Source organism: Lithobates pipiens, unplaced genomic scaffold (assembly GCF_037356315.1).
Source record: "Lithobates pipiens isolate NorthernLeopardFrog02 unplaced genomic scaffold, aLitPip1_a1.2 Scaffold_30, whole genome shotgun sequence".
In the NCBI taxonomy this organism is placed as follows: domain Eukaryota; kingdom Metazoa; phylum Chordata; class Amphibia; order Anura; family Ranidae; genus Lithobates; species Lithobates pipiens.
Genome location: NW_027507791.1, coordinates 32,728,376 through 32,754,048, shown reverse-complemented (window position 1 = coordinate 32,754,048; position 25,673 = coordinate 32,728,376). Strand labels below are relative to the sequence as shown.

Here is a 25,673-nt window from a genome sequence, read left to right as displayed (position 1 = left end):
GCAATTCATAGGAATCAAGAATTTCCCAGCTTGGGACGGAATCTGCTTGTCCTTGGGGAACACAGTCAGTTCTTCAGACACGTTGATGAATCACATAGTCTGTTATGGAATAGTATTAGCATGTAGCGTGTATGCCGGGTCTGTAATGTGCGTTCTGTGTGCAGGAATCTGAACGATGAAAGTCCGCTGGGCATAAGAAGAATCTTGTCGCAGTCCACCGACTCCCTGAACATGAGGAACCGGACGCTGTCTGTGGAGTCTCTCATTGATGAAGGTAGGGGGGATGATCATTGCTGGAGAGCTTGTTATATTAAAGAGGTTGTAAAACCTCCATATATCAATTCAGTTAGGTTGGGCCTCTGGCACAGGTCACCTGTAGGACCCTGGAGGCCTCTGGCACAGGTCACCTGTAGGACCCTGGAGGCCTCTGCCACAGGTCACCTGTAGGACCCCGGAGGCCTCTGCCACAGGTCACCTGTAGGACCCTGGAGGCCTCGGCCCAGGCCACCTGTAGGACCCTTGAGGTCTCTGCCACAGATCACCTGTTGGACCCTTGAGGCCTCTGCCACAGATCACCTGTTGGACCCTTGAGGCCTCTGCCACAGGTCACCTGTAGGACCCTTGAGGCCTCTGCCACAGATCACCTGTTGGACCCTTGAGGCCTCTGCCTCAGGTCAGCTTTAGGACACGTGGGGCTTCTGCCATAGGTCAGCTTTAGGACCCCCTGAGACTTCTGCCATAGGTCAGCTTTAGGATCCGTGAGGCTTCTGCCACAGGTCAGCTTTAGGACCATTGCTGCCTTGGCCACAGCACACAGGTCACCTGTAGGACCCTTGAGGGCTCTGCCAAAGGTCACCTGTAGAACCAATAAGGCCTCTGCCAGAAGTCGCCTGTAGGACCCTTGAGGCTTCTGCCATAGGTCACCTGTAGGACCAATAAGGCCTTTGCCCCAGGTCACCTGTAGGACCTTTGAGGCCTCTGCCACAGTTCACCTGTAGGTCCCTGGTGGCCTCTTCCACAGGTCACCTGTAGGACCCTTGAGGCTTCTGCCACAGGTCACCTGTAGGACCCTTGAGGCTTCTGCCACAGGTCACCTGTAGGACCCTTTAGGCTTCTGCCACAGGTCACCTGTAGGACCCTTGAGGCTTCTGCCACAGGTCACCTGTAGGACCCTTGGGCCCTCTGCCACAGGTCACCTGTAAGACCATTGAGGCCTCTGCCACAGGTCACCTGTAGGACCAATAAGGCCACTGCCACAAGTCACCTATATGACCCTTGAGGATTCAGCCACAGGTCCGCTTTAGGACTATTGATGCCTCTGCCACAGGTCTGCTTTAGGACTATTGATGCCTCTGTAGGACTGTTCAGGCCTCTGCCACAGGTCAACTGTAGGACCGCTGAGGCTTCTGCCACAGGTCACCTTTATAACCTTTGAGGCCTCTGTTGTAGGCCAGTTTGGATACTCAAGGTCCAAATAGGCAGCTAGAAGAACAAAGACCCCCCCCCCCTCCTTCTTCTGGTTTACTTCCCCTGGCTGCAGTCTGGGAAGCAAAGACTGAACCTCTGTACACACATCCTCACTAGCCAGAGCCTGGGAGGAGAGTACTCTTCTAGAAGGGGTCTACAAAAAACCTCCCCTTCCCCAGCGCATATTGGTGACATATAACCCCTCAGTCATTGGCAGAGTTGACTAAGGGCAGTCGCCTCTGAACGCTTAGGGCCCTAAATGCAGGTATCACTCGGTACAGTGTTGGCCATAGACTTTGGCTGGCTGCAGGGCTAGATGCTGCACCTGTCCATTATTGGTACACCAAAACGCTGGGGGGGGGGATGCACGTTGGCTAGATGGTCCCCAGATATTAATGGCTGTTTATCCACAACAGGAGCCGATGTCATCTACAGCCAGCTGATGAGTGACTTTGCCACAGATGAGAAGGAGTTCGAGGCAGACTCGTGGAGCTTAGCTGTGGACAATAATTATCTTCAGCAGCACAAGAAGGATGTCATGAAACGTCAGGATGTCATCTATGGTGAGCACCGGGAGTTTGGAATAATGGCCTACAGCACGTTGACAGTCATATGGGGGTCTGTGTATCCGTGTTTTCACCCAAGATTCATCCATTTTTTTCACAGTTGAATCTTGTGTGAAAAATGTATGAAGCTTGGGTGAAAACTCGTTTCATCTTCGCAGAGCTCATCCAAACCGAGGTCCACCACGTCCGGACGCTGAAGATCATGACCAACATCTTCCGGAAGGGGCTGGTGGAAGACCTGCAGATGGACCCGGCCCTGGTGCAGAAGATGTTCCCATGCGTGGACGAGCTCAGCGACATTCACATCCGTTTCCTCATCCAGCTTCTGGAGAGGCGCAAAGACTCTCTGGCCTCCGACAGCAACAAGAATTTTGTCATCAACAAGCTTGGAGACATCCTCATCAACCAGGTATGGGCCTGCAACCCTAGATGGGTGACGAAGCTATGTCTGAAGAGGGCCGTCTTAAATGTGGGCAAACATTTTCTTAATGACTGGGCCCAGGGCAGTTGTCCCTTTTTTGCCCCGCATTAAAGAAGGTCCTGGTATGAAGTGTTCTATGACCCCCCCCCATTTATCACATTACTTCAGCACAGCAGCCTAGAGAAGGTTCATATTTTTATTACCAGGCAGCAGATATGACATCGAAGTCCATATCAAACATATGGGGCAGGGGCAGAATGCCCATCATTCTGTGCCGTAGCAGCAGTGATATGACCAATGAAAGTAGACTGAGGACATCTTTGGTATTCTTACATTTCTTTCTTGGAATGAGTTCTCACGTCCAAAACGTTGAAGTCTTTGGCCTTCCCTTCATTCTTGCACGGTTGTACAGAGGTCCGTTTTTACAGCTTGACCTGCTTTAGAGGGTACTGAAGAGTTGTGCAGCAGGACAACCAAAATATAGTCCCCCGAAAAAAGAACAATCTCTAGATAAATATACAGAAAGAAGAGCAAATAACGGGGTATTGTCCAACCAAACTTCCTCTCCAGCAGGAGAACCCTAAATTGTAATAGGTCCCGGTGAGGTTTTTGGAAAGTCCCACCAAAGACGAAACTCTCTGGGAGAAGATCCTCCTGGTAAAACTGAGGATTTAGAAATGTTTCATGCTGAGTCTATAACATGGAGTTGTTGGGGTGAAGATTTATTTTGGTGTTGACTTTGTCGCCTTTGTAGTTTTCTGGGTGAAGATTTATTTTGGGGTTGATTTTGTCTTCATTGTACTTTTTTTCGGGGTGAAGATTTATTTTGGGGTTGAATTTGTCTTCATTGTACTTTTCGGGGTGAAGATTTATTTTGGGGTTGACTTTGTCTTCATTGTACTTTTCGGGGTGAAGATTTATTTTGGGGTTGACTTTGTCTTCATTGTACTTTTCGGGTGAAGATTTATTTCGGGGTTGACTTTGTCTTCATTTTAGTTTTCGGGGTGAAGATTTATTTTGGTGTTGACTTTGTCTTCATTGTAGTTTTCTGGGTGAAGATTTATTTTGGGGTTGAATTTGTCTTCATTGTACTTTTTTTCGGGGTGAAGATTTATTTTGGGGTTGAATTTGTCTTCATTGTACTTTTCGGGGTGATTTATTTTGGGGTTGAATTTGTCTTCATTGTACTTTTCTGGGTGAAGATTTATTTTGGGGTTGAATTTGTCTTCATTGTACTTTTTTTCGGGGTGAAGATTTATTTTGGGGTTGAATTTGTCTTCATTGTACTTTTCGGGGTGAAGATTTATTTTGGGGTTGACTTTGTCTTCATTGTAGTTTTCTGGGTGAAGATTTATTTTGGGGTTGAATTTGTCTTCATTGTACTTTTTTTCTGGGTGAAGATTTATTTTGGGGTTGAATTTGTCTTCATTGTACTTTTCGGGGTGAAGATTTATTTTGGGGTTGAATTTGTCTTCATTGTACTTTTCTGGGTGAAGATTTATTTTGGGGTTGACTTTGTCTTCATTGTAGTTTTCAGGGTGAAGATTTATTTTGGGGTTGACTTTGTCTTCATTGTAGTTTTCAGGGTGAAGATTTATTTTGGGGTTGACTTTGTCTTCATTGTAGTTTTCAGGGTGAAGATTTATTTTGGGGTTGACTTTGTCTTCATTGTACTTTTCGGGGTGAAGATTTATTTCGGGGTTGACTTTGTCTTCATTGTAGTTTTCAGGGTGAAGATTTATTTCGGGGTTGAATTTGTCGTCTTTGTAGTTTTCAGGGTGAAGATTTATTTTGGGGTTGACTTTGTCTTCATTTTAGTTTTCGGGGTGAAGATTTATTTTGGGGTTGACTTTGTCTTCATTGTACTTTTTGGGGTGAAGATTTATTTTGGGGTTGACTTTGTCTTCATTGTAGTTTTCGGGGTGAAGATTTATTTTGGGGTTGACTTTGTCTTCATTGTAGTTTTCGGGGTGAAGATTTATTTTGGGGTTGACTTTGTCTTCATTGTACTTTTCGGGGTGAAGATTTATTTTGGGGTTGACTTTTGTCTTCATTGTGCTTTTCGGGGTGAAGATTTATTTTGGGGTTGACTTTGTCCTCATTGTAGTTTTCAGGGACCAACGCAGAGCACATGAAGAAGGCCTACACCGAGTTTTGCAGTCAGCATCACAAGGCCGTGAAGCTGTACAAGGAGCTCTTCTCCCGAGACAAGAAGTTCCAGCAGCTCATCCGGGTGAGTTTTGTTGAGGTCTTTGGGGGGGAGGGGAGAATACGTGTTCTGTTGCCTGCTTATCTCCATGACTTGACTTGACCCTCCCGATGTTCCACAGAAAATGACCCGCTCCCAACTACTCCGGAGACACGGTGTGCCAGAATGTATTCTACTGGTGACCCAGAGGATCACCAAGTACCCGGTTCTCATCGATCGGATACTTCAGAACTCCAAAGGTAAGCAAGTGCGTCCGTACGCCAGAGATTGGCACAACGGAAACATTCGCACCGGCGTGACCGGGGGCTAAATCCTATGGAACTTTTCACACTAGTCCTTTTGCGTTTTTAGGTTGCTTTCACACTGCTCCATTGCAAAATTGCATATTCGTTTTACGTTGCGTTTTTCATTGTCCCTGGACGTGTGACTGGGCAAAGAACCTCTCACCAGGTGCGTAGCGTTTTTTCGCCACGGTTTCCATTCGTTTCAATGGTGAGGTGCAGTTTTGGTGCCTTTTTTTTTTGCTGCCAGCAGAACTCTGATCCGTTGCGTTTTACACCTGGACAAGTGAATGGGCAAAGATCTTCTCACAGGTGCGTTGTGTTTTTGCCGCGATTTCCATTCATTTCAATGGAGGGCTACAATTTTGGTGCCTTTTTATTTTTATTTTTTCGTTTATTTTTTTTTGCAGCAAGCATTTCTTTGAATCCTATGGAATTCCAGTCCGTTGCATTTTTGGTGCGTTCTTCCCCTGGACATATGACTGGACAAAGAACCTCCCACAGTGTGTGGTGCATTTTTTTGACGCATTTCCCATTCATTTCAAAGGAAAGGTGCATTTTTTTTTTTTGGTGTGTTTTTTTTGTTTTGTTTTTTACCAAAAAATGCAACAAGCAGGACTTCCAGAGGATTTAAAAGTCCTGCTTGCTGCATTTTGTGGTTAAAAAAAAAGTTAAATAAAGTCTGACTTATCTGACTAAAATGGATATGAAAACGCATTTTTTTTTTTTTTTTAACCACAAAATGCAGCAAGCAGGACTTTAAATCCTATGGAAGTCCTGCTTGTTGCATTTTTTGGTAAAAAAAAAAAAATTTAAAATTAAAAACACACCAAAAAAAATGCACCTCTCCTTTGGAAATCCTATGGAAGTCCTGCTTGTTGCATTTTTTGGTAAAAAAAAAAATTAAAAATAAAAAAAAAACACACCAAAAAAATGCACCTCTCCTTTGAAATGAATGTAAAATGCGGCAAAAACCCACCGCACCTGTGGGAAGTGGTATGTCCAGGGGGAAAAACCCAATGCAAACGCATCGCGACAAAAATGCACGTGTTTTTGCAAAGAAACCTAAAACCGCAACTGTGTAGTGCGAGGAGTTCGGTAGGCTTTAAAGGGGTGCATTTTGTCACTTTTTTTTTTTTTAAAAACTGCAAAAACTGATCAGTGTGAAAGAGCCCCGAAAATTCCCGCTTGCTGCATGTTTGGTGCAGTAAAAAAAAAAAAAAAAACACACCAAAAACACCTTTTTTTCTTTTTATCAGATTTTACTTAATTACTTTAGTAATTACTTAATTACTTTTATTTTACTTAATTACTTAGATTTTACTTAACTTAGATTTTTACTTTTACATAACTTTTTTTTGTTTTAAATCAAATTTTATTTTACATAAAAACTTTTCCCATTAAATTTTATTTTACATAAATACATGTTTTTTTTCCCCATTTTATTTTATTTTACATATATACATTTTTTTTTAAGTCAGATTTTATTTTACTTTATCATACAAATACATTTTACATAACAAACATATACAAACAAACAAAAAACCCAAAACAAGGAATTCTCCCCCCCCCCCCCCATTTTCCTTTCCTCAACTCTCTCTCTCTCTTCCTCTCTCCTTTCCTTACTGCTTTCTTCATTGAAATGAATGGAAATCCTGGCAAAAATAAATAAAACGCAGCAAAAACGCGACGCCCCGCAGCAAAAAAGCAGATGCGCGTTTGCCGCATTTTTGCAACGGAGCAGTGTGAAAGCAGCCTAAGTAGGAATCATCATCTTATTTCACTTTTTACGCCTTACTGTATTTATTGCAATGTGTTTCCATTTTATTTTTTTAAAATATGGAAAAATGATAATATTTGGGTGGACTGGCCCCTTTTATGTCTGTAGATATTGTGATATAGTGCTACCCAAGGTGATTCTGCGGGGTGCTTTAGCAAATGGTTTCAACCAGGGGTCTCCAAACTTTTTAAACGAAGGGCCAGTTTACTGTCCCTCAGACTTTAGGGGGCCAAATTGTGGCCAGTGGGAGTAGAAAAGGTCCAGACAACAGTGGAGGAAAAACAATGTCCCATCATTGGTGTCCATGAGAGGAATTGTGTCCCATTGTTGGTGTCATTGGGAAAAAATTGTGCCAAATCGTTGATGTCATTCAGCCGAAATGTTGGTGTCTTTGGGAGGAATTGGGACAAATTATTTTAACAATGGGTCACAATTTTTTTTCCCCAACTGTTGAAGTTATTGGGAGGAATTTTGCCCCATCGTTGGTGTCCTTGTTGTTCCCCTTCATTGGGAAAAAAAAAATTGTGCCCCATTATTGATGCCATTCGGCCCAATTATTGGTGTCTTCGGGAGGAATTGTGCCCCACTCTTCGTGTCCATGAGAGGAATTGTGCCCCATCATTGGTGTCATTGGGCCAAATTGTATCAACAATGGGGCCCAATTGTTGATGTTCTTAGGAGGAATTATGCCCCATTGTTGTTTTTCTTGTTGGTGTCCATGACAGCAATTGTTCCTCATCATTGATGTAATTCGGCCCAATTGTTGATATCATTCGGAGGAGACTTACCTCATCATTGGTGCCATTGGGAGGAATTGTTCCTCATCATTGGGAAGAAATTGTGCCCTATCATTGATGTAATTCAGGCCCAATTGTTGATATAATTCGGAGGAGACGTACCTCATCATTGGTGCCATTGGGAGGAATTGTTCCCCATCATTGGGAAGAAATTGCGCCCTATCATTGATGTAATTCGGCCCAATTGTTGATATCATTCGGAGGAGACGTACCTCATCATTGGTGCCATTGGGAGGAATTGTTCCCCATCGTTGGTGTCACAGGCAGGAATTGTGACCCGTTATTGGTGTAATTGGGGAAAATAATTTGCCCCATTGTTGATGTCATTTGGCCCAATTGTTGGTGTAATTCGCCAAAATTTGAGCCATTAGAAAGATGACCTGAAATTACACAGGTCCTAAGCCAAATTCTATATACAATATAAAAGAATTAAACTCTGGTCTTGGCCATGGTCTGGGTCAGGCCACTTTCTAAATAAAGGGCCAGTTTACTGCCCTTCAGACTTTAAGGCGTCAAGACTGTGGCCATTGGGAGTAGAACAGGTCCCGACGTCAGTGGGAGAAAACAATGCCCCATCTCTGGTGTCATGTGGCCCAATTGTTGGTGCCATTGAGAGGAATGGTGCCTTTTTCATTGGTGTCAGTGGGGGGGGTGGACAATGCCCCATCTTTGGTGTCATGTGGCCCAATTGTTAGTGTCATTGAGAGGAATGGTGCCTTTTTCATTGGTGTCAGTGGGGGGGCGGACAATGCCCCATCTTTGGTGTCATGTGGCCCAATTGTTAGTGTCATTGAGAGGAATGGTGCCTTTTTCATTGGTGTCAGTGGGGGGGGGGGTAGACAATGCCCCATCTTTGGTGTCATGTGGCTCCATTGTTGGTATCAGTGGATGAAATAGTGCCCCAAGCAATAAAGGGCCAGTTTACTGCCCTTCAGACTTTAAGGCGTCAAGACTGTGGCCATTGGGAGTAGAACAGGTCCCGACGTCAGTGGGAGAAAACAATGCCCCATCTTTGGTGTCATGTGGCCCAATTGTTGGTGTCATTGAGAGGAATGGTGCCTTTTTCATTGGTGTCAGTGGGGGGGGGGGGGGGGGTGGACAATGCCCCATCTTTGATGTCATGTGGCCCAATTGTTAGTGTCATTGAGAGGAATGGTGCCTTTTTCATTGGTGTCAGTGGGAGGGGGGGGGCAGACAATGCCCCATCTTTGGTGTCATGTGACCCAATTGTTAGTGTCATTGAGAGGAATGGTGCCTTTTTCATTGGTGTCAGTGGGGGGGGGGGGGGGCAGACAATGCCCCATCTTTGGTGTCATGTGACCCCATTGTTGGTATCAGTGGATGAAATAGTGCCCCAAGGGCCAAGCAAAAACCAACAAGGGGCCACAGTTTGGAGGCCACTGGTATAAACATAAAAACTAAAAGCAGAAATCTTCTCCAGCATTTTTTTGTTTCCTTTATCCCTTTTTATATGACAACAGAAAATGGTGTATGTACTGGTTTTATAGACTCAAATACATATTTCAAATTTTGGTTAAATAGCAAGAACCTAAAAACTGAAAGTACTTAGTCAACTCTCCAAAAACCTTTGTATTTCAGCATTATCATATAAAATACAGCACCGGGTATAATTTTTCTTTCATAAAATGATCTGTAGGTGACGAGGAGGAGTACCAGGATCTGGCAGCCTCGCTGACCCTAGTAAAGGAACTCATCACCTCCATTGACCAGGAGGTCTTCAACTACGAGAAGAACATGCGACTGCAGGAGATCTACCAGAAAGTGGACAGCAAGTCCGCTGCCTCCATCGAAGGCAAATTGTGCTTCGGCAAAGAAGAGCTACTAAGACGGAAGCTTGTCCATGAAGGGTCCCTGCTGTGGAAGATCGCTGCTGGTCGTTTCAAAGGTATGAGGGAGTGGGGGGGGGGGGGGGTGTTTTAAAGCCTGGAGGCCAGCTTGGTCACACGTTCTTGTCAAGCTAGCACTACGTCCATCCAATTTTTTGCGGAATTGTGGGACTAAGTGTCTTAGGCTGAAGTTTGTAGTTCTTAGACGGCCAGGGGGTTTCAGGCTAGACGCTAGATGCTTGTTAGACACAAGAAGTGGCGGTGACAATTCTTTCCAGTAAGAAGACTACAAAATACTTCGAGTAGTTGAGCCTTTAGTAGGTTACTACCAAGAAAAACAAGGGTTGTAGCCATTCTATATGTTTTCCGAGATATTGATTGTAGATCTTTTCTCACCCAGATGTCATCATGCTGCTAATGACAGATGCCCTGATTCTTCTCCAAGAAAAGGACCAAAAATACTACTTTCCAACCCTGGTAAGAAGGTTCATAAGACAACCGCTAATGACCCCCAGAAGAAATTCTCCAAATGGTCTTCTGCTTTGTCTTGGAAGATGTTCAGTTGATGACTAGTCTTTTCTTCTCCCAATACATTGCAGGACAAGTCAGCCGTGATTTCATTGCCAAACCTCATCGTCAGGGACATTGCCAATCAGGAGAAAGGGATGTTTCTGATCAGCGCTAAGCCTCCAGAGATGTATGAAGTTCACGCCGCCTCACGGGAGGAGAGGAACACATGGATGAAGGTCATTACACAGACAGTAAAAGTGTAAGTATGATTATAGGACAGAAGACTTATAGGTTTGTAACCAAGAGGAAACAGAATGGGAGGCTAGATGGGTCCACCAGGATGGGAGGCTAGATGGGCCCACCAGAATCAGAAGATACATGGGTCCACCAGAATCAGAAGATATAGGGTCCACCAGAATGGGAGGCTAGATGGGTCCACCAGAATTAGAAGATACGGGTCCACCAGAATGGGAGGCTAGATGGGTCCACCAGAATTAGAAGATACGGGTCCACCAGAATGGGAGGCTAGATGGGTCCACCAGAATTAGAAGATACGGGTCCACCAGAATGGGAGGCTAGATGGGCCCTCCAGAATGGGAGGCTAGATGGGCCCTCCAGAATGGGAGGCTAGATGGGCCCTCCAGAATGGGAGGCTAGATGGGCCCTCCAGAATGGGAGGCTAGATGGGCCCTCCAGAATGGGAGGCTAGATGGGCCCTCCAGAATGGGAGGCTAGATGGGCCCTCCAGAATGGGAGGCTAGATGGGCCCACCAGAATGGGAGGCTAGATGGGCCCACCAGAATGGGAGGCTAGATGGGCCCTCCAGAATGGGAGGCTAGATGGGCCCTCCAGAATGGGAGGCTAGATGGGCCCACCAGAATGGGAGGCTAGATGGGCCCACCAGAATGGGAGGCTAGATGGGCCCTCCAGAATGGGAGGCTAGATGGGCCCTCCAGAATGGGAGGCTAGATGGGCCCACCAGAATGGGAGGCTAGATGGGCCCCCCAGAATGGGAGGCTAGATGGGCCCTCCAGAATGGGAGGCTAGATGGGCCCTCCAGAATGGGAGGCTAGATGGGCCCCCCAGAATGGGAGGCTAGATGGGCCCTCCAGAATGGGAGGCTAGATGGGCCCACCAGAATGGGAGGCTAGATGGGCCCACCAGAATGGGAGGCTAGATGGGCCCACCAGAATCAGAAGAAACGGGCCCACCAGAATGGGAGGCTAGATGGGCCCACCAGAATGGGAGGCTAGATGGGCCCACCAGAATCAGAAGATACATGGGTCCACCAGAATCAGAAGATATAGGGTCCACCAGAATGGGAGGCTAGATGGGTCCACCAGAATCAGAAGATATAGGGTCCACCAGAATGGGAGGCTAGATGGGTCCACCAGAATTAGAAGATACGGGTCCACCAGAATGGGAGGCTAGATGGGTCCACCAGAATTAGAAGATACGGGTCCACCAGAATGGGAGGCTAGATGGGTCCACCAGAATTAGAAGATACGGGTCCACCAGAATGGGAGGCTAGATGGGCCCACCAGAATGGGAGGCTAGATGGGCCCACCAGAATGGGAGGCTAGATGGGCCCACCAGAATTAGAAGATACGGGTCCACCAGAATGTAAGGCTAGATGGGCCCACCAGAATGGGAGGCTAGATGGGCCCACCAGAATGGGAGGCTAGATGGGCCCACCAGAATGGGAGGCTAGATGGGCCCACCAGAATGGGAGGCTAGATGGGTCCACCAGAATGGGAGGCTAGATGGGTCCACCAGAATGGGAGGCTAGATGGGTTCACCCAAATGGGAGGCTAGATGGGCCCACCAGAATGGGAGGCTAGATGGGTCCACCAGAATGGGAGGCTAAATGGGAGGCTAGATGGGCCCACCAGAATAAGATACGGGCTCACCAGAATGGGAGGCTAGATGGGTCCACCAGAATGGGAGGCTAGATGGGCCCACCAGAATGGGAGGCTAGATGGGTCCACCAGAATGGGAGGCTAGATGGGTTCACCCAAATGGGAGGCTAGATGGGCCCACCAGAATGGGAGGCTAGATGGGTCCACCAGAATGGGAGGCTAGATGGGCCCACCAGAATAAGATACGGGCTCACCAGAATGGGAGGCTAGATGGGTCCACCAGAATCAGAAGATACGAGTCCACCAGAATGGGAGGCTAGATGGGTCCACCAGAATGGGAGGCTAGATGGGACCACCAGAATCAGAAGATACGAGTCCACCAGAATGGGAGGCTAGATGGGTCCACCAGAATCAGAAGATACGGGTCCACCAGAATGGGAGGCTAGATGGGTCCACCAGAATCAGAAGATACGAGTCCACCAGAATGGGAGGCTAGATGGGCCCACCAGAATGAGGGGGGGGTCTACATGGGTCCACTAGAATCAGAGGAGACACGGGTACACCAGAATGAGACTATATAGGTCCACCAGAAGGTGAAGACATGGGCCCACCACAGTCAGGCAGTCTCTGAAATGTGTTTAAAGCCAAATCATGTGACCTTTTCCTTTCAGATGTCCAAAGCGGGAAGAATTCCCACTAATTGAAACCGAAGTGGAAGCCAAATTGAGGAAATTGAAAGGTAAGTGCTGTACATTCTTCCACACTGAAGATATCTACAGAGAAAAAAAACGCAACATTCGTTATTATGGACATTCAAGTCTGAATTCAAATTCACAATCATATATCAGTTATTGGGATTGTCACATTTCATCAAGCAGATAGATGGTGGCTTGTGGGAGCAAATTAGATTTGTGTAGCACATAGGGATATTCAAATTAGTGACCAAGCCTGACTGGGATAGAGGGAGCCTACAGCATCACCCCCCTATGAGAATTTTGCTCAGTTCATCGGGAACTAGATGAAATTCGAACAGCTTAACTCAGAACACAGTAGCACTCATTTTTCGGGAAGCTAGATGGGTCCACCAGAATGGTAGTTTATATGGTTTCACTAGAGTGGGAAGCGATACGGGTCCAGTAGAATGATGGGCTAGATGGGTCCACCAGAGTAAGAGGAGATACAAGACCAGTAGAATGAAGGGCTAGATGGGTCCACCAGAGTAAGAGGAGATACAAGACCAGTAGAATGATGGGCTAGATGGGTCCACCAGAGTAAGAGGAGATACAAGACCAGTAGAATGAAAGGCTAGATGGGTCCACCAGAGTAAGAGGAGATACAAGACCAGTAGAATGAAGGGCTAGATGGGTCCACCAGAGTAAGAGGAGATACAAGACCAGTAGAATGAAAGGCTAGATGGGTCCACCAGAGTAAGAGGAGATACAATACCAGTAGAATGAAAGGCTAGATGGGTCCACCAGAGTAAGAGGAGATACAAGACCAGTAGAATGAAAGGCTAGATGGGTCCACCAGAGTAAGAGGAGATACAAGACCAGTAGAATGATGGGCTAGATGGGTCCACCAGAGTAAGAGGAGATACAAGACCAGTAGAATGATGGGCTAGATGGGTCCACCAGAGTAAGAGGAGATACAAGACCAGTAGCGCTCATGCTGCACTATGGTCAACTGATAACAGTCTACGTCTACTTGCTTTGACCCACAGCATTTAAAAGACACTTGACCCACGTTTTTTTATATTGTCCAGGGCCTACTTCAACATTGTGAATGTAGAGAAACCCTTCCTACACCATCTTAGTGAAGTGTGGTTGGAATATCCACTTTCTATTGCTTTAAAAACCATTGATGGTCTTTTCATTTTGCCAGCTCTTGGCGAGGCAATAATGGAGGCTTAGTGCCTTATAAGCTGTAGGGCCGCTAGAGGCTCAATGCAGATATGAACAAAGAACTGTCCTCTTCTATAGGACAGTAGAGCCTCATCCGAGCATTTCCATTGTAGCGTAAAAGACTGAGAAAGTAATTGGCTGCTGGGGGGCGGTGGTGATCATTTCTTTTTAGCCTTTACCTGTGGGTTGGACTTTAACCATTGTTTCTGTTTTCTGGCAGAGGTCATACAGCAGAGGGACACAGAGGTGGCGGCCATCATGGAGGAGAAGGTGACGCTGTTTTCAAAGGTGCTACAACTGCAGGCGGGAGAGGACGCGCCAGTCATGGGGAACACCCGCAAGCTATTCCGGACGGAGTCAACGGACAGCTACCGCGGAGAGAGACTCATCACTGAGGCCATCAAAGAAGGTGAGACACCTGGAATATAGAACTTCGATCAGTCTCTGCACCAGATAAGCTTACGCTCTAATGCAGGGATATTCAATTAGCGGACCTCCAGCTGTTGCAGAACTACAACTCCCATGAGGCATAGCAAGACTCTGACAGCCAAAAGCATGACACCCAGAGGCAGAGGCATGATGGGACTTGTAGTTTTGCAACAGCTGGAGGTCCGCTAATTGCATATCCCTGCTCTAATGTTTCCCCACAGCCACACGCTATTATTATACATTTATACAGCGCTGTACAGGGATCACTGAGCCAGTCACCAAAGGAACTTACAATCTAATGTCCCCCCACAATCTGTAGTTATTATCCTAGTAGAAGTACTTACTTCTGGACCTTGCGGCTGCCTTTGATACGGTTGACCACCCCCTTCTCAAAAAAAAAACGTCACTCCCTTGGTTTTCCGTGACTGTGCTCTTCTCCGACTTTCATCTTACCTATCCCACTGCACCTTCAGTGTCGCTTACAATTCTACCTCCTCCTCTCCTCTTCCTTTCTCCTTTGGGGTCCCCCAAGGTTCTGTTCTTGGACCTCTCGTATTTTCAATCTACACCTCCTCCCTGGGTCAGCTGATAGCCTCCCATGGCTTTCAATATCATTTCTACGCTGACTAAACCCAAATTGGTCTCTCCACCCCCTCAGCTTACGCCATCCAGTCTTCTCACGCATCACTAGCGTAACTAACGGACATATCTGTCTGGATGTCACACCACTTCCTCAAACTCCACTTGTCCAAAACCTACCTCATACTATTTCCTCCCCCACGTGCCTCTTCCCCTGATTTCTCTGTCAAGACCAACGGCACAACCATCTACCCCACCCCCGCATTCCAGGGTGCTAGGTGTTACCCTGGACTCTCTTTTCAGCCCCACATCCCAATCACTTTCCAAAGCTTGCCGCCTCAACCTCCGCAACATCTCTAAAAATATGCCCCTTCCTAACCAATGACACCACAAAGCTCCTTATTCACTCCCGGGTTAACTCTCTCCTCAATGGTTTACCTTTTTAAATAGGCTATCCTCCCTTCAGTCCATCACGAATGCTGCTGCCAGACTCATCCACCTTACAAACCGCCCAAAGTCTGCTACCCCTCTGTGCCAATCCCTCCATTGCCTGCCACTCGCCCAACAAATTAAATTCAAAATACTGCTATCTCCTTAGTGCCCTAGGTTGGCATGTCTGGCCCCCTGGGCAACGGCTGCCATCGTATCTCACCTCTTCTCCTGTTCTATATCTCATCCTTCTTTTCTGCTTCTCCCCCCTCTTTCCTCACCCCCCCCCCGTTCCCTTTTGAAAAAGTGGAAAATTGGGAATGACGGCTCCCCACCCCTTTACTGAGATGGAGGGTGCCGTGGTGACCTGGGGTTTGAGTGATCCCGGATCCGGGGTACGACATCCTATCTGTGCCTCGAAATGGTATGATTGATGTACGGCACTTTTACCTGTATAGCTTACTGTTGAACTGGATCTTGCTCTGTATCGTGTTGTTGTGTATTGTATCCCGGGGACCGTCTTCCCCTGTTTGGAGATGAATAAACTTATATATTTGAAAAAAATAAATTCAAAATACTAACTTACAAAGCCATCCACAACTCTGCCCCTAGCTCCATCACGAACCTAGTCTCAAAATACCAACCTAATCGTCGTCCTGCTCTCTCTATCTCCCTCATCACTTACCTCCAGGACTTCCGCCGCGCCTCTCCCAGCCTCTGAAATTCCCTACCCCAATCTGTCAGACTGTCTCCAAATCTATCCACTTTTAGGCGATCCCTGAAAACATTTCTCTTCAGAGAAGCCTATCCCGCATCCACCTGTACTTTAATTTTCTTCATCAGCTCATCCCCCACAGTTATTACCCTTTTATATCACTTGACCCTCGATCGTGAGCTCTAAAATGCAGAGCCTCCCGATTCCTCCTGTATTGTAACTGTACTGTCTGCCCTAACGTTGCGCAAACTGTTGGCGCCATATGAATCCTGTATAATAATAGTCATTGTACAGGGTGTATGATAGTGATGGCGAACCTTGGCACCCCAGATGTTTTAGAACTACATTTCCCATGATGCTCAACTGCACTGCAGAGTGCATGAGCATCATGGGAAAGTTAGTTGGAAAACATCTGGGGTGCCAAGGTTCACCATCACTGGTGTATGATGTCTGTGTCATGTATATTAGCTGTGGACTGTAGTGCTGACTGTCTCTTTTCCTCTCACAGTGGAAGCTCTCAAGGACGTCATTATAACGATAGGAAACGAGCAGCTGCTTATAGTCGATCACAATCACACCCCAGCCAGTAACACCACACGTAAGTGTCCACCAGAGGGCGCCGCTCTCTGTTTGTTTGTTCTATTTCATGAACTATGTCTGCCATTGGTTGAGTGTTAGTACATGTCCCTTTTCTAGTAAATGCCATACCAGGGTGGAGAAATTTGCAACTTTGTAATTTGTTTTTTATTACCTGCATTGTTCCCCTATATCTGTTTTCATTTTAATATTATTGTTTATGTCCTACAGTAAATTGTATTAAAAAAATATATATATCGTAGCCCACAAGGGCATCCCATTTAATGAAAGTTGTAGTAGAAATCCATCTAAATTAGGGCAAAGCAAATGCCTCACCCAAGGAGTCCAGAAGCTGTCAATGGTGCCAGTTTTTTGGGTCTATGGGAAGTCTCTTCTAAGTTTTCTTGGGATCACAGGGGATCTAGGTCTATGATATTTCCTTTCGAGGGCCCTTTGGAACGCTGGAGGGAGCCCAGAATCACCATCAGCACTATGTAAAGACTAGGCAGGCTAGTGGCTTTAAGACCGCTTTGTTCTGGGGATTTTGTGACTTGACCCTAATAGGTCTTCTTTCTCCAGATGGCGACTCGAGCAGTGTGAACGGATCTCTGGACAGGGATGAGGACCAGAAGGTGAGACAATAACTGTGAACCTGAATAATAAAGTAGCAACACCAACAATAGTGATGGGAGGTCCAAAACGCTATAGATGTCACCAGAACAGGCAAAGTGGGGAGATCTCTCAATGGAGACACCTCTTCTGATAATGACCTAGAAGGGGATTCCCTCTTATTTTCTGTTCTTGGGTATAGACCCCCCCCCCCCAAAGCATTCACTTAGTGCAGACACTTGCCAGTGGTGACGAGGGTTGCAATGCGATTTTTGCAAGCAGGGAACAGTCATGGATCCTGCACAGCTGAGGGAGGTTGTAGGAAGGGGGGTTGGTAACCGGTGCGGCCATGCAAAAAAGTAGATCACAACCCTGCCGCACTACCTGCTCCTGACTTACACACAGTTGGGTCCTCTGCTGAAAGCCTCACGTGTCTATGGTCCCACACATCCAGTTGGTGGCTCCCCTGCCATAGATTGATTGATGGCGAGGTCAGCCGGATGTGGCAAATGTTGGCGAGGATGTTTGACTCCACTCTTTCAGGTGGTGTGTGACCCAACAGTGCCAAAATTCTGCCCTGCCTCAACCGTGCCCAATCCAACCTCGCCACCATCTTCTACTTTCACCCAAAACCCTGGCTGGTGAGGAGGGGATAATCACCTCCAGGGGGAAGATGAGGTTACCCTGCTTGGTTTGGAGTGTCCTAAATGTGGAGGGGTGACAACTGGACGGTGTCCTTAAGGGACCCTCCTCAACATAATAGAAAATCTACGACTGATCTTGTTGTGTTTATAGGGCAGGAAGTGAAGAAAAAAAATCTTCCCAATGGGACACAATGTACAAAAAAGTGGTTTTGCACCCTCACCGACTCTAATCAGAAAATGTTTTGGTTTTCAACTTTTGGGGATCTTCTGTAGACCTCAACAACCAGTTAAAATCCCCATTCTGATGTCCGGGCAAAATCAATCAATCAATCTTTGATAGTACTTTGCTCATCCCCTAAACTTGATATATATATATATATTTTTTATATAATCTGATAAACTCTTAACATGAAAGAGATATGATGAACATCGTTCAACATCTAATGGTTTTTATTAAAAAAACCTTCTGTTCTATCTCTACAGGACCGGAACGGCAACCAACTGCAAAATAAGAGCCCGCAGGAGGTGAGCGTGCCTTTTTGGGGGCTTAACCGTCGCTGAAATTCTACTTGAACCTAAACCTGGATTTATCTCCGATATGCAATTTACTTTAAGGGGACTCTCATTTTAACAATAATCTGCCCATAAGATTTTATACATTAATTTCCTGCAAAATCCTTCATTGTGTAGACATCAAATAACCCCGAGACTGCTGCCATCTTGTATGTGATGTCATCAGACTCTGTCACCCAAGTGGTACTCTATAGCAGCCATTCTCAACCTGTGTTCCTCCAGAGTTTGCTAGGAGTTCTTGAGCTGTGGTTTATGAACCTATTTGATGGTACCTGCATAATTCCAGGACCATTACCAATTGTTAGTCACCAGCATGACACCAAAGCTCTTTTTAGCTGTGTGTAAGGGGAGCATTCTTGCCCCTCGACCGCCGCCAACGCACGGGACATTCTTGCCCCTCGACCGCCGCCAGCGGAAGGGGGCCGCTCTTGCCCCTCGACCGCCGCCAAAGGAAGGGGGCCGCTCTTGCCCCTCGACCGCCGCCAAAGGAAGGGGGCCGCTCTCGCCCCTCGACCGCCACCAGCGGAAGGGGGCCGCTCTTGCCCCTCGACCGCCGCCAGCGGAAGGGGGCCGCTCTTGCCCCTCGACCGCCGCCAGCGGAAGGGGGCCGCTCTTGCCCCTCGACCGCCGCCAGCGGAAGGGGCCACTCTTCCCCCTCGACCGCCGCCAGCGGAAGGGGGCCACTCTTGGTCCTCTACCACTGCCTACTGAAGGGGGGACACTTGTCCCTCGACCACTGCCAATGGAAGGGACACTCTTGCCCCTCGACCGCCGCCAACGGAAAGGGGCCACTCTTGCCCCTCGACCGCCGCCAACGGAAGGGGCCACTTTTGGTCCTCTACCACTGCCAACTGAAGGGGGGGACACTTGTCCCTCGACCACCGCCAATGGAAGGGACACTCTTGCCCCCCACCAATGGAAGGGCCATTCTTCCACCTGGTTGAGTTCCCCAAGACCTGAAAATAACTGCAAGGGTTCCTCTTGGATTAAAAGGTTGAGAAAGGCTGCTCTATTGCATTCCTCCCCTGGGAGCTACATAAAAGGTTACCTATAGGATGGTGAGGCAAGGAGTGTCGAAGCTGGGCCAGCACAGACAGTAATTAGACAGGGCTAGGATATGCAAGACTGGGCTGTGCTAAAGGACTGAGTCTTCTTAAAGTAGTTTGGTTTATTTTAATGTCTGTCCCCGCAGCTGCACATACTCATCCACACTTCACTCCCCCATGATAGCGCTCCTTTAACTATGTATTTTAAATAATGGTGTTTAGTAAATTTTTTTTTCTGTTTCAGGAGGCTCTGCAAAGGATCTCCAACTTGTACAGCTTGTTGCACGGACTCCAGGTAAGGTTTCTTCATCTACAGTGGACACACACACATAGCTGGCCTCCAGCTGCTAAGGAACTGCAATCTTCAGCATTCCTTGCCAGCTAATGGGAGTTGTAGTCCCTTAAAGAGCACTCCAGCCAAAGCTTTTATTTCTGAGGCTAGAGTGGCGATTGAGGAGTCAGCAATAGCTCCCCCTGGTGGCCGGACACTAACATCAATATCTCCTTTCTCTGGTAGGTGGTGGTGGCCCAGCAAGACAGTCTGTTGAGTCTACAGCTCCCAGACAGCACGGACAAGAAGGAGAACCTGAACCGTACCGACAAGAAAGAGAACCTGTCCCGCACCAACTCCCGCGACCTGTCCGTAGTGGAGCCCTTATCCAAGAGCGTGGACAAGTCTGGCACCGAGCTGACCCTTCTCCAGCGACAGCATACCCTGCTGCAAGAGGAGCTGCGCCGCTGCAGACGACAGTGTGAGGAGCGGGCGCAGGAGGCAGGAACCTTGGAGGCGCGGCTCAGGGAGAGCGAGCAGATGAGGAACAGACTGGAACAGGAGCTGGAGGAGGGGAAGAAGCAGCTGGAGTTGGCTACCCTGCAGAAAGGCAATGGGGTGGCCGATATTGGCAGAAGTCCTAGGGGGACCGACCCAAGACGGCGAAGCTTGCCAGCCGGAGACGCCCTGTACCAAACCTTCACTCCACCCCAGGTACGTGCCAACTCGATCGCCTTTCTAAACAACGTCCACTACATCTATGTTATGGACGACCAATCCCACAGATGGTCATTGCTGATTTTGCCTGTCTCGTTTTTTCGCTCAGATAAACCACGACCGCCGATCTCTGGCCACCCTGGATGGCCCAGGACCGATCCCCGTCATCACCTTACAGGAGGACTCTGACCTGAAAGACGACTTCAGCGACCTCACAGAGCTGGAGAGGCTGCCAGAGACTGTAGACACAGAGTCGTCAGAGGAAGAGGGAGGAGGGCCGCCAACATCGCCATCAAGTGCGCGAGGTCAGTGGGGGCCAGTAGGGGTGAAACTTTAAAAAAATAGCACGTAATTTTTTTGTTTTCCCCAAATAAATATGGAAAGATGGAAGATTAGCCAGGTTCTAAGTCTTGCTCACTAAATGTGACCTCATAAAGGAGAATTGCTGTTAGGTATACGGCAGGACAGAACCTATCAAGTTAGAGGAAAATTCCACACCAGGGACATGGACAGACACAAACATTGAGCGCTTCCCCACTCAACTCAAAACCAGAAACATTTAGCTGGAGTTGGGTTTTAAGTAATCCCATTCACATGAATAGGCAGATATTTTTTGGTTATTGAAAGGCTGGGTTGGCCAGTTTAACAATATGAAGGCCACATTGGTATGAGTAGGAAGCCCCCCAAAATGCATTCCCATCTCCCGCTACACAATAAGGGTGGTCAGCCATCTTAGCCATTTCTGTGGAGTCGCCACCACAGCCTCTTATCCAGGGGATAAAAGTTGTTCAGTGCTGCCGAAGTTTCTGTTTTTCTGTCCAAAGGTTGAAGGTTCTCGTTTCTCTAGGTCATGCTACATCTAGGGGTAGTTGGTCACATTCAACTGGACTTGTTCTGTAATGTTGAGGACATTTCCTAGCCCTTTTCTTTAGTTCTGAGTGTCAGGAAGATATCCCAGCATTTATATCCACACAGGATACCCCAACATTTATGACCACACAGGGAGCACCAACACCCTAATCCAATCATCATGGAATGTGTAGAGGTTGATGGTCTAAAAACAAGTTGGGAGGTGTGAAAGTTACAAATTAAGTTAACAGATAATCCACTTGGCGAAAGGGGTAGATATGATACAGCAGCATTATATCTAGAAGACCGATGGTGTCAAAGGCCACCACACCTGTTCAATGATGGTTGCTCCAGTTTAATGTAGATAGCCTCTTCTGAACCAATTGTTCAAAAATGTGCCCCTCGCCGCCATCGAAAGACTGTCCCTTTTGCTTAAGGTGTAGTAAGACTTCTGAGCCTATAGAATTTGGTCTTCTAAGTTGGACCATTGTCAAGAGGGTGTTCGTCTCCACGATGTACAGGTCTATGCTATGTTGGCCCATTGTACGGGTCTTTGCTTCCCCCACTACACTGCATATACCAATTTACTTCACTAGAAGTATCAGCAGGATCTTTACCCAACATTACATCTCTGTCTTCAAGTCCACCAATACACTGAAACAGAAGCTTATACATCCAGAAGACCAAACACAAGTAGCCCATTTGGGCCATTGTTGAGAGGGTGTTGGCCTTCTCAATGTACAGGTCTCTGCACCCCCCCCCCCCCCCACCCGCTACACTGCATATTCCAATTTACTTGTGTTTGGGTGTTGGGTCTTCTAGATGTACAAGTTTCTGTCTCAGCGTATTGCTTAGAAGTATCGGCAGGATTCGATGATGATCTTTACACCATCTCTAGGTCTTCAAAAGTCCAGCAATAGACTGAAACAGAAGTTTGTAAATCCAAAAGACCAACCACAGATCGAGTAACTTTGTATTCCTCACCACACCACATATACTAAGTTACTCCATTTGTAGTTGGTCTTTTGGATTTACAAAGTTACTCCATTTGTGGTTGGTCTTTTGGATTTACAAAGTTACTCCATCTGTGGTTGGTCTTTTGGATTTACAAACTTCTGTTTCAGTCTATTGCTGGACTTTAGGTGGACTCTAGGTCTTCAAAAGTCCAGCAATAGACTGAAACAGAAGTTTGTAAATCCAAAAGACCAACCTCAGATGGAGTAACTTTATAAATCCAAAAGACCAACCACAGATGGAGTAACTTTATAAATCCAAAAGACCAACCACAGATGGAGTAACTTTATAAATCCAAAAGACCAACCACAGATGGAGTAACTTTATAAATCCAAAAGACCAACCACAGATGGAGTAACTTTGTAAATCCAAAAGACCAACCACAAATGGAATAACTTAGTATATGTGGTGTGGTGAGGAATACAAAGTTACTCCATCTGAGGTTGGTCTTTTGGATTTACAAACTTCTGTTTCAGTCTATTGCTGGACTTTTGAAGACCTAGAGATGGTGTAAAGATCATCATTGAATCCTGCTGATGCTTCTAAGCAATACGCTGAGACAGAAACTTGTACATCTAGAAGACCCAACACCCAAACAACAAGTAAATTGGAATATGTAGAGACCTATACATTGAGAAGGCCAACACCCTCTCAACAATGGCCCAAATGGGCTACTTGTGTTTGGTTTTCTGGATGTATAAGCTTCTGTTTCAAACACAAGTAGCCCATTTGGGCCATTGTTGAGAGGGTGTTGGCCTTCTCAATGTATAGGTCTCTGCATATTCTAATTTACTTGTTGTTTGGATGTTGTGTCTTCTAGATGTACAAGTTTCTGTCTCAGCAGGATTTGATGATGATCTTTACACCATCTCTAGGTCTTCAAAAGTCCAGCAATAGACTGAAACATAAGTTTGTAAATCCAAAAGACCAACCACACATGGAGTTACTTTGTATTCCTCACCACACCACATATACTAAGTTACTCCATTTGTGGTTGGTCTTTTGGATTTATAAACTTCTGTTTCAGTCTATTGCTGGACTTTTGAAGACCTAGAGATGGTGTAAAGACCATCATCGAATCCTGCTGATGCTTCTAAGCAATACGCTGAGACAGAAACTTTGGATGTTGGGTCTTCTAGATGCACAAGTTTCTGTCTCAGCGTATTGCTTAGAAGTATCGGCAGGATTCGATGATGGTCTTTACACCATCTCTAGGTCTTCAAAAGTGCAGCAATAGACTGAAACAGAAGTTTGTAAATCCAAAAGACCAACCACACATGGAGTTACTTCAAAAGTCCAGCAATAGACTGAAACAAGTTTGTAAATCCAAAAGACCAAACACAAATAGAGTAACTTAGTATATGTGGTGTGGTGAGGAATACAAAGAGTAACTTTACAAACTTGTTTCAGTCTATTGCTGGACTTTTGAAGACCTAGAGCCAACCTAAAGTCCAGCAATAGACTGAAACAGAAGTTTGTAAATCCAAAAGACCAACCACCGATTGAGTAACTTTGTAAATCCAAAAGACCAACTACAAATAGAGTAACTTAGTATATGTGGTGTGGTGAGGAATACAAAGTAACTCCATGTGTGGTTGGTCTTTTGGATTTACAAACTTCTGTTTCAGTCTATTGCTGGACTTTTGAAGACCTAGAGATGGTGTAAAGATCATCATTGAATCCTGCTGATACTTCTAAGCAATACGCTGAGACAGAAACTTGTACATCTAGAAGACCCAACACCCAAACCCAAGTAAATTGGAATATGCAGTGTAGCGGGGGATGCAGAGACCTGTACATTGAGAAGGCCAACACCTTCTCAACAATGGCCCAACATAGCAAAGACCTGTTCATTGAGAAGACCGACACTCCAACAATGGTCCAACGTAGAAGACCAAATTTTACAGGCCAAGCCTCAGCAATCTTCCTACGCTTTAAGGAAAAGGGACACCAAGGTCACACCTTGAACAGAGTGGAAAACTGGTTAGTAGGAGGCTTGAAAGAAGCCATCTACATTGAACAGTCGTTCCTGAACGGTGGGAGGGTTGTCTTCCACCAATAGTGTGGATTGAAGGAATGATATTATGTAACTAGAACAAGGAGGTTCCACCATGTTCACATCTCCCATCCTGTTTTTGGCCAATCACCATCTGCCTTTACACATTCCACGGTGTCTCACCTGTGTGGATATAAATGATGGGTTTCTGATGCCTACAAGAACGGGAGAAGCTCGGAAGAGTCTTTGACATTACAGAACAAGTCCAGTTGAACGAGACCAACTATTGGAGCTGCCTTTCAACAATCCTTGAAATAACTCTCCGGTCTCAGGGATCCCTTGCTAAAAATTACTAGATCTACAACTCCCGATATGTTAAATGGTTCGGTTCTGTACACCTGTGGTCATTGAGAAGAATTACCTTCTTACGCAGAGCTAAAAAGATCAATGGTGTCATTGGTGAACTTATCTGAGAGGCATAAATTGCTCAAGGAACCCCACCTTTGGAAGAACCATGGAGTTCCATGGAACCCTAGTTGAGAAACCCTGTACTAGATATTAATTGGTGATATGATTACCTAATGAGCTTGTGACCCCCCCCCCCCCCCCCGTGTTCTGTCATGGTGGTCTAATACCTTGTGTCTGATATCTTCCCCCCCCCCCAGAATTCCCGAGAATGCAGGACATTCCGGAGGAGGCCGAGAGCACGCAAGACCTGAAAGACGCTGAAACCGGATCGTCGGAGAGCTGATCCGCGCCAGAAGACGGCTACCACTGAGAACACAAGACGGACGCGCTGCTCCACCTGGAAGCCCCCCCCAGCAGAGCAGTAAGAAGAGAGCTGACTGTTAGCGGAGAGAGAGACATTTCCTCTCTTCCTTCCCAAAAACATTCTGTAGAAAGGAGAAAAAAATAAAAAATAAACGTTCCTCGCGACAATAACGGACCAACACAACAATTTCTTATAGGGCTGCGTGTGACTGTTCCACGGACGCAACATATACACTGATCGCAAGCCGGGGGAGGGGGGGTGACATACTGCAAAGTCGTTATTTTTAAATGTGATGCAAATTAGCGGCGGAATCGAGCCGCGACTTTTTTTTTTTTTTTTTTTAACTAGTGAAATGAATTTGGTTTGCCAAATAAAAAACAGCGACAGTATGAAAAATTCAGATGGATTCGAATTTTGACACAAACGGCGAACGCACTTGAAAAAGAGGTAGCCGATTGGTACATAGGTTAAGCATACAATTAAAGCCTAAGCGAGGCGTTGAACTACAAGTCTCATCATCCATTTCAGGACGGAGTAGTCTGCAGGTCCTTCAAATTAGCACTCAATGTCTTTTTTTTTTGGGGGGGGGTCCCATTATCTTGTCGGGAAACAATAGGGGGGTCTGCATATAAAGCAACACTGCCACCTTGTGGCAGGATCCGTGCACTGCAGACAAGACCGTGAAAGCTTCCTGAAGGAGACCTGGTTGACTTTTTTTAAAGGACATGTGCACTTGAAAACATCTGAACTGATACCAAAATACCAACAACTACTGAATCTCATTAACATTTTCTTTACAAAGTGACAAAAACGGTA

General features: G+C 46.4%; 1 protein-coding gene across 5 annotated transcripts in view; it reads left to right on the top strand.

Annotated features, from left to right (window-relative positions):
* The window catches only part of ARHGEF2 (Rho/Rac guanine nucleotide exchange factor 2), a 233,614-nt gene extending 208,605 nt beyond the window's left edge, over positions 1-25,009 (top strand). For 4 of the 5 annotated variants that reach the window (XM_077463971.1, XM_077463975.1, XM_077463974.1 and 1 more), the window contains 17 exons: positions 165-274; positions 1,884-2,030; positions 2,192-2,442; positions 4,562-4,687; positions 4,785-4,902; positions 9,179-9,427; positions 9,769-9,845; positions 9,968-10,137; positions 12,409-12,476; positions 13,859-14,047; positions 16,299-16,388; positions 16,946-16,998; positions 18,103-18,144; positions 19,483-19,533; positions 19,756-20,223; positions 20,336-20,531; positions 24,751-25,009. In XM_077463971.1, coding sequence (XP_077320097.1) covers positions 165-274; positions 1,884-2,030; positions 2,192-2,442; positions 4,562-4,687; positions 4,785-4,902; positions 9,179-9,427; positions 9,769-9,845; positions 9,968-10,137; positions 12,409-12,476; positions 13,859-14,047; positions 16,299-16,388; positions 16,946-16,998; positions 18,103-18,144; positions 19,483-19,533; positions 19,756-20,223; positions 20,336-20,531; positions 24,751-24,836 — 2,491 coding nt within the window. In that variant the 3' untranslated portion in view covers positions 24,837-25,009. The remainder of the gene's footprint in view (positions 1-164; positions 275-1,883; positions 2,031-2,191; positions 2,443-4,561; positions 4,688-4,784; positions 4,903-9,178; positions 9,428-9,768; positions 9,846-9,967; positions 10,138-12,408; positions 12,477-13,858; positions 14,048-16,298; positions 16,389-16,945; positions 16,999-18,102; positions 18,145-19,482; positions 19,534-19,755; positions 20,224-20,335; positions 20,532-24,750) is intronic. The other variant, XM_077463972.1, reaches the window with a different exon arrangement.
* The last annotated feature ends 664 nt before the right edge of the window (positions 25,010-25,673 follow it).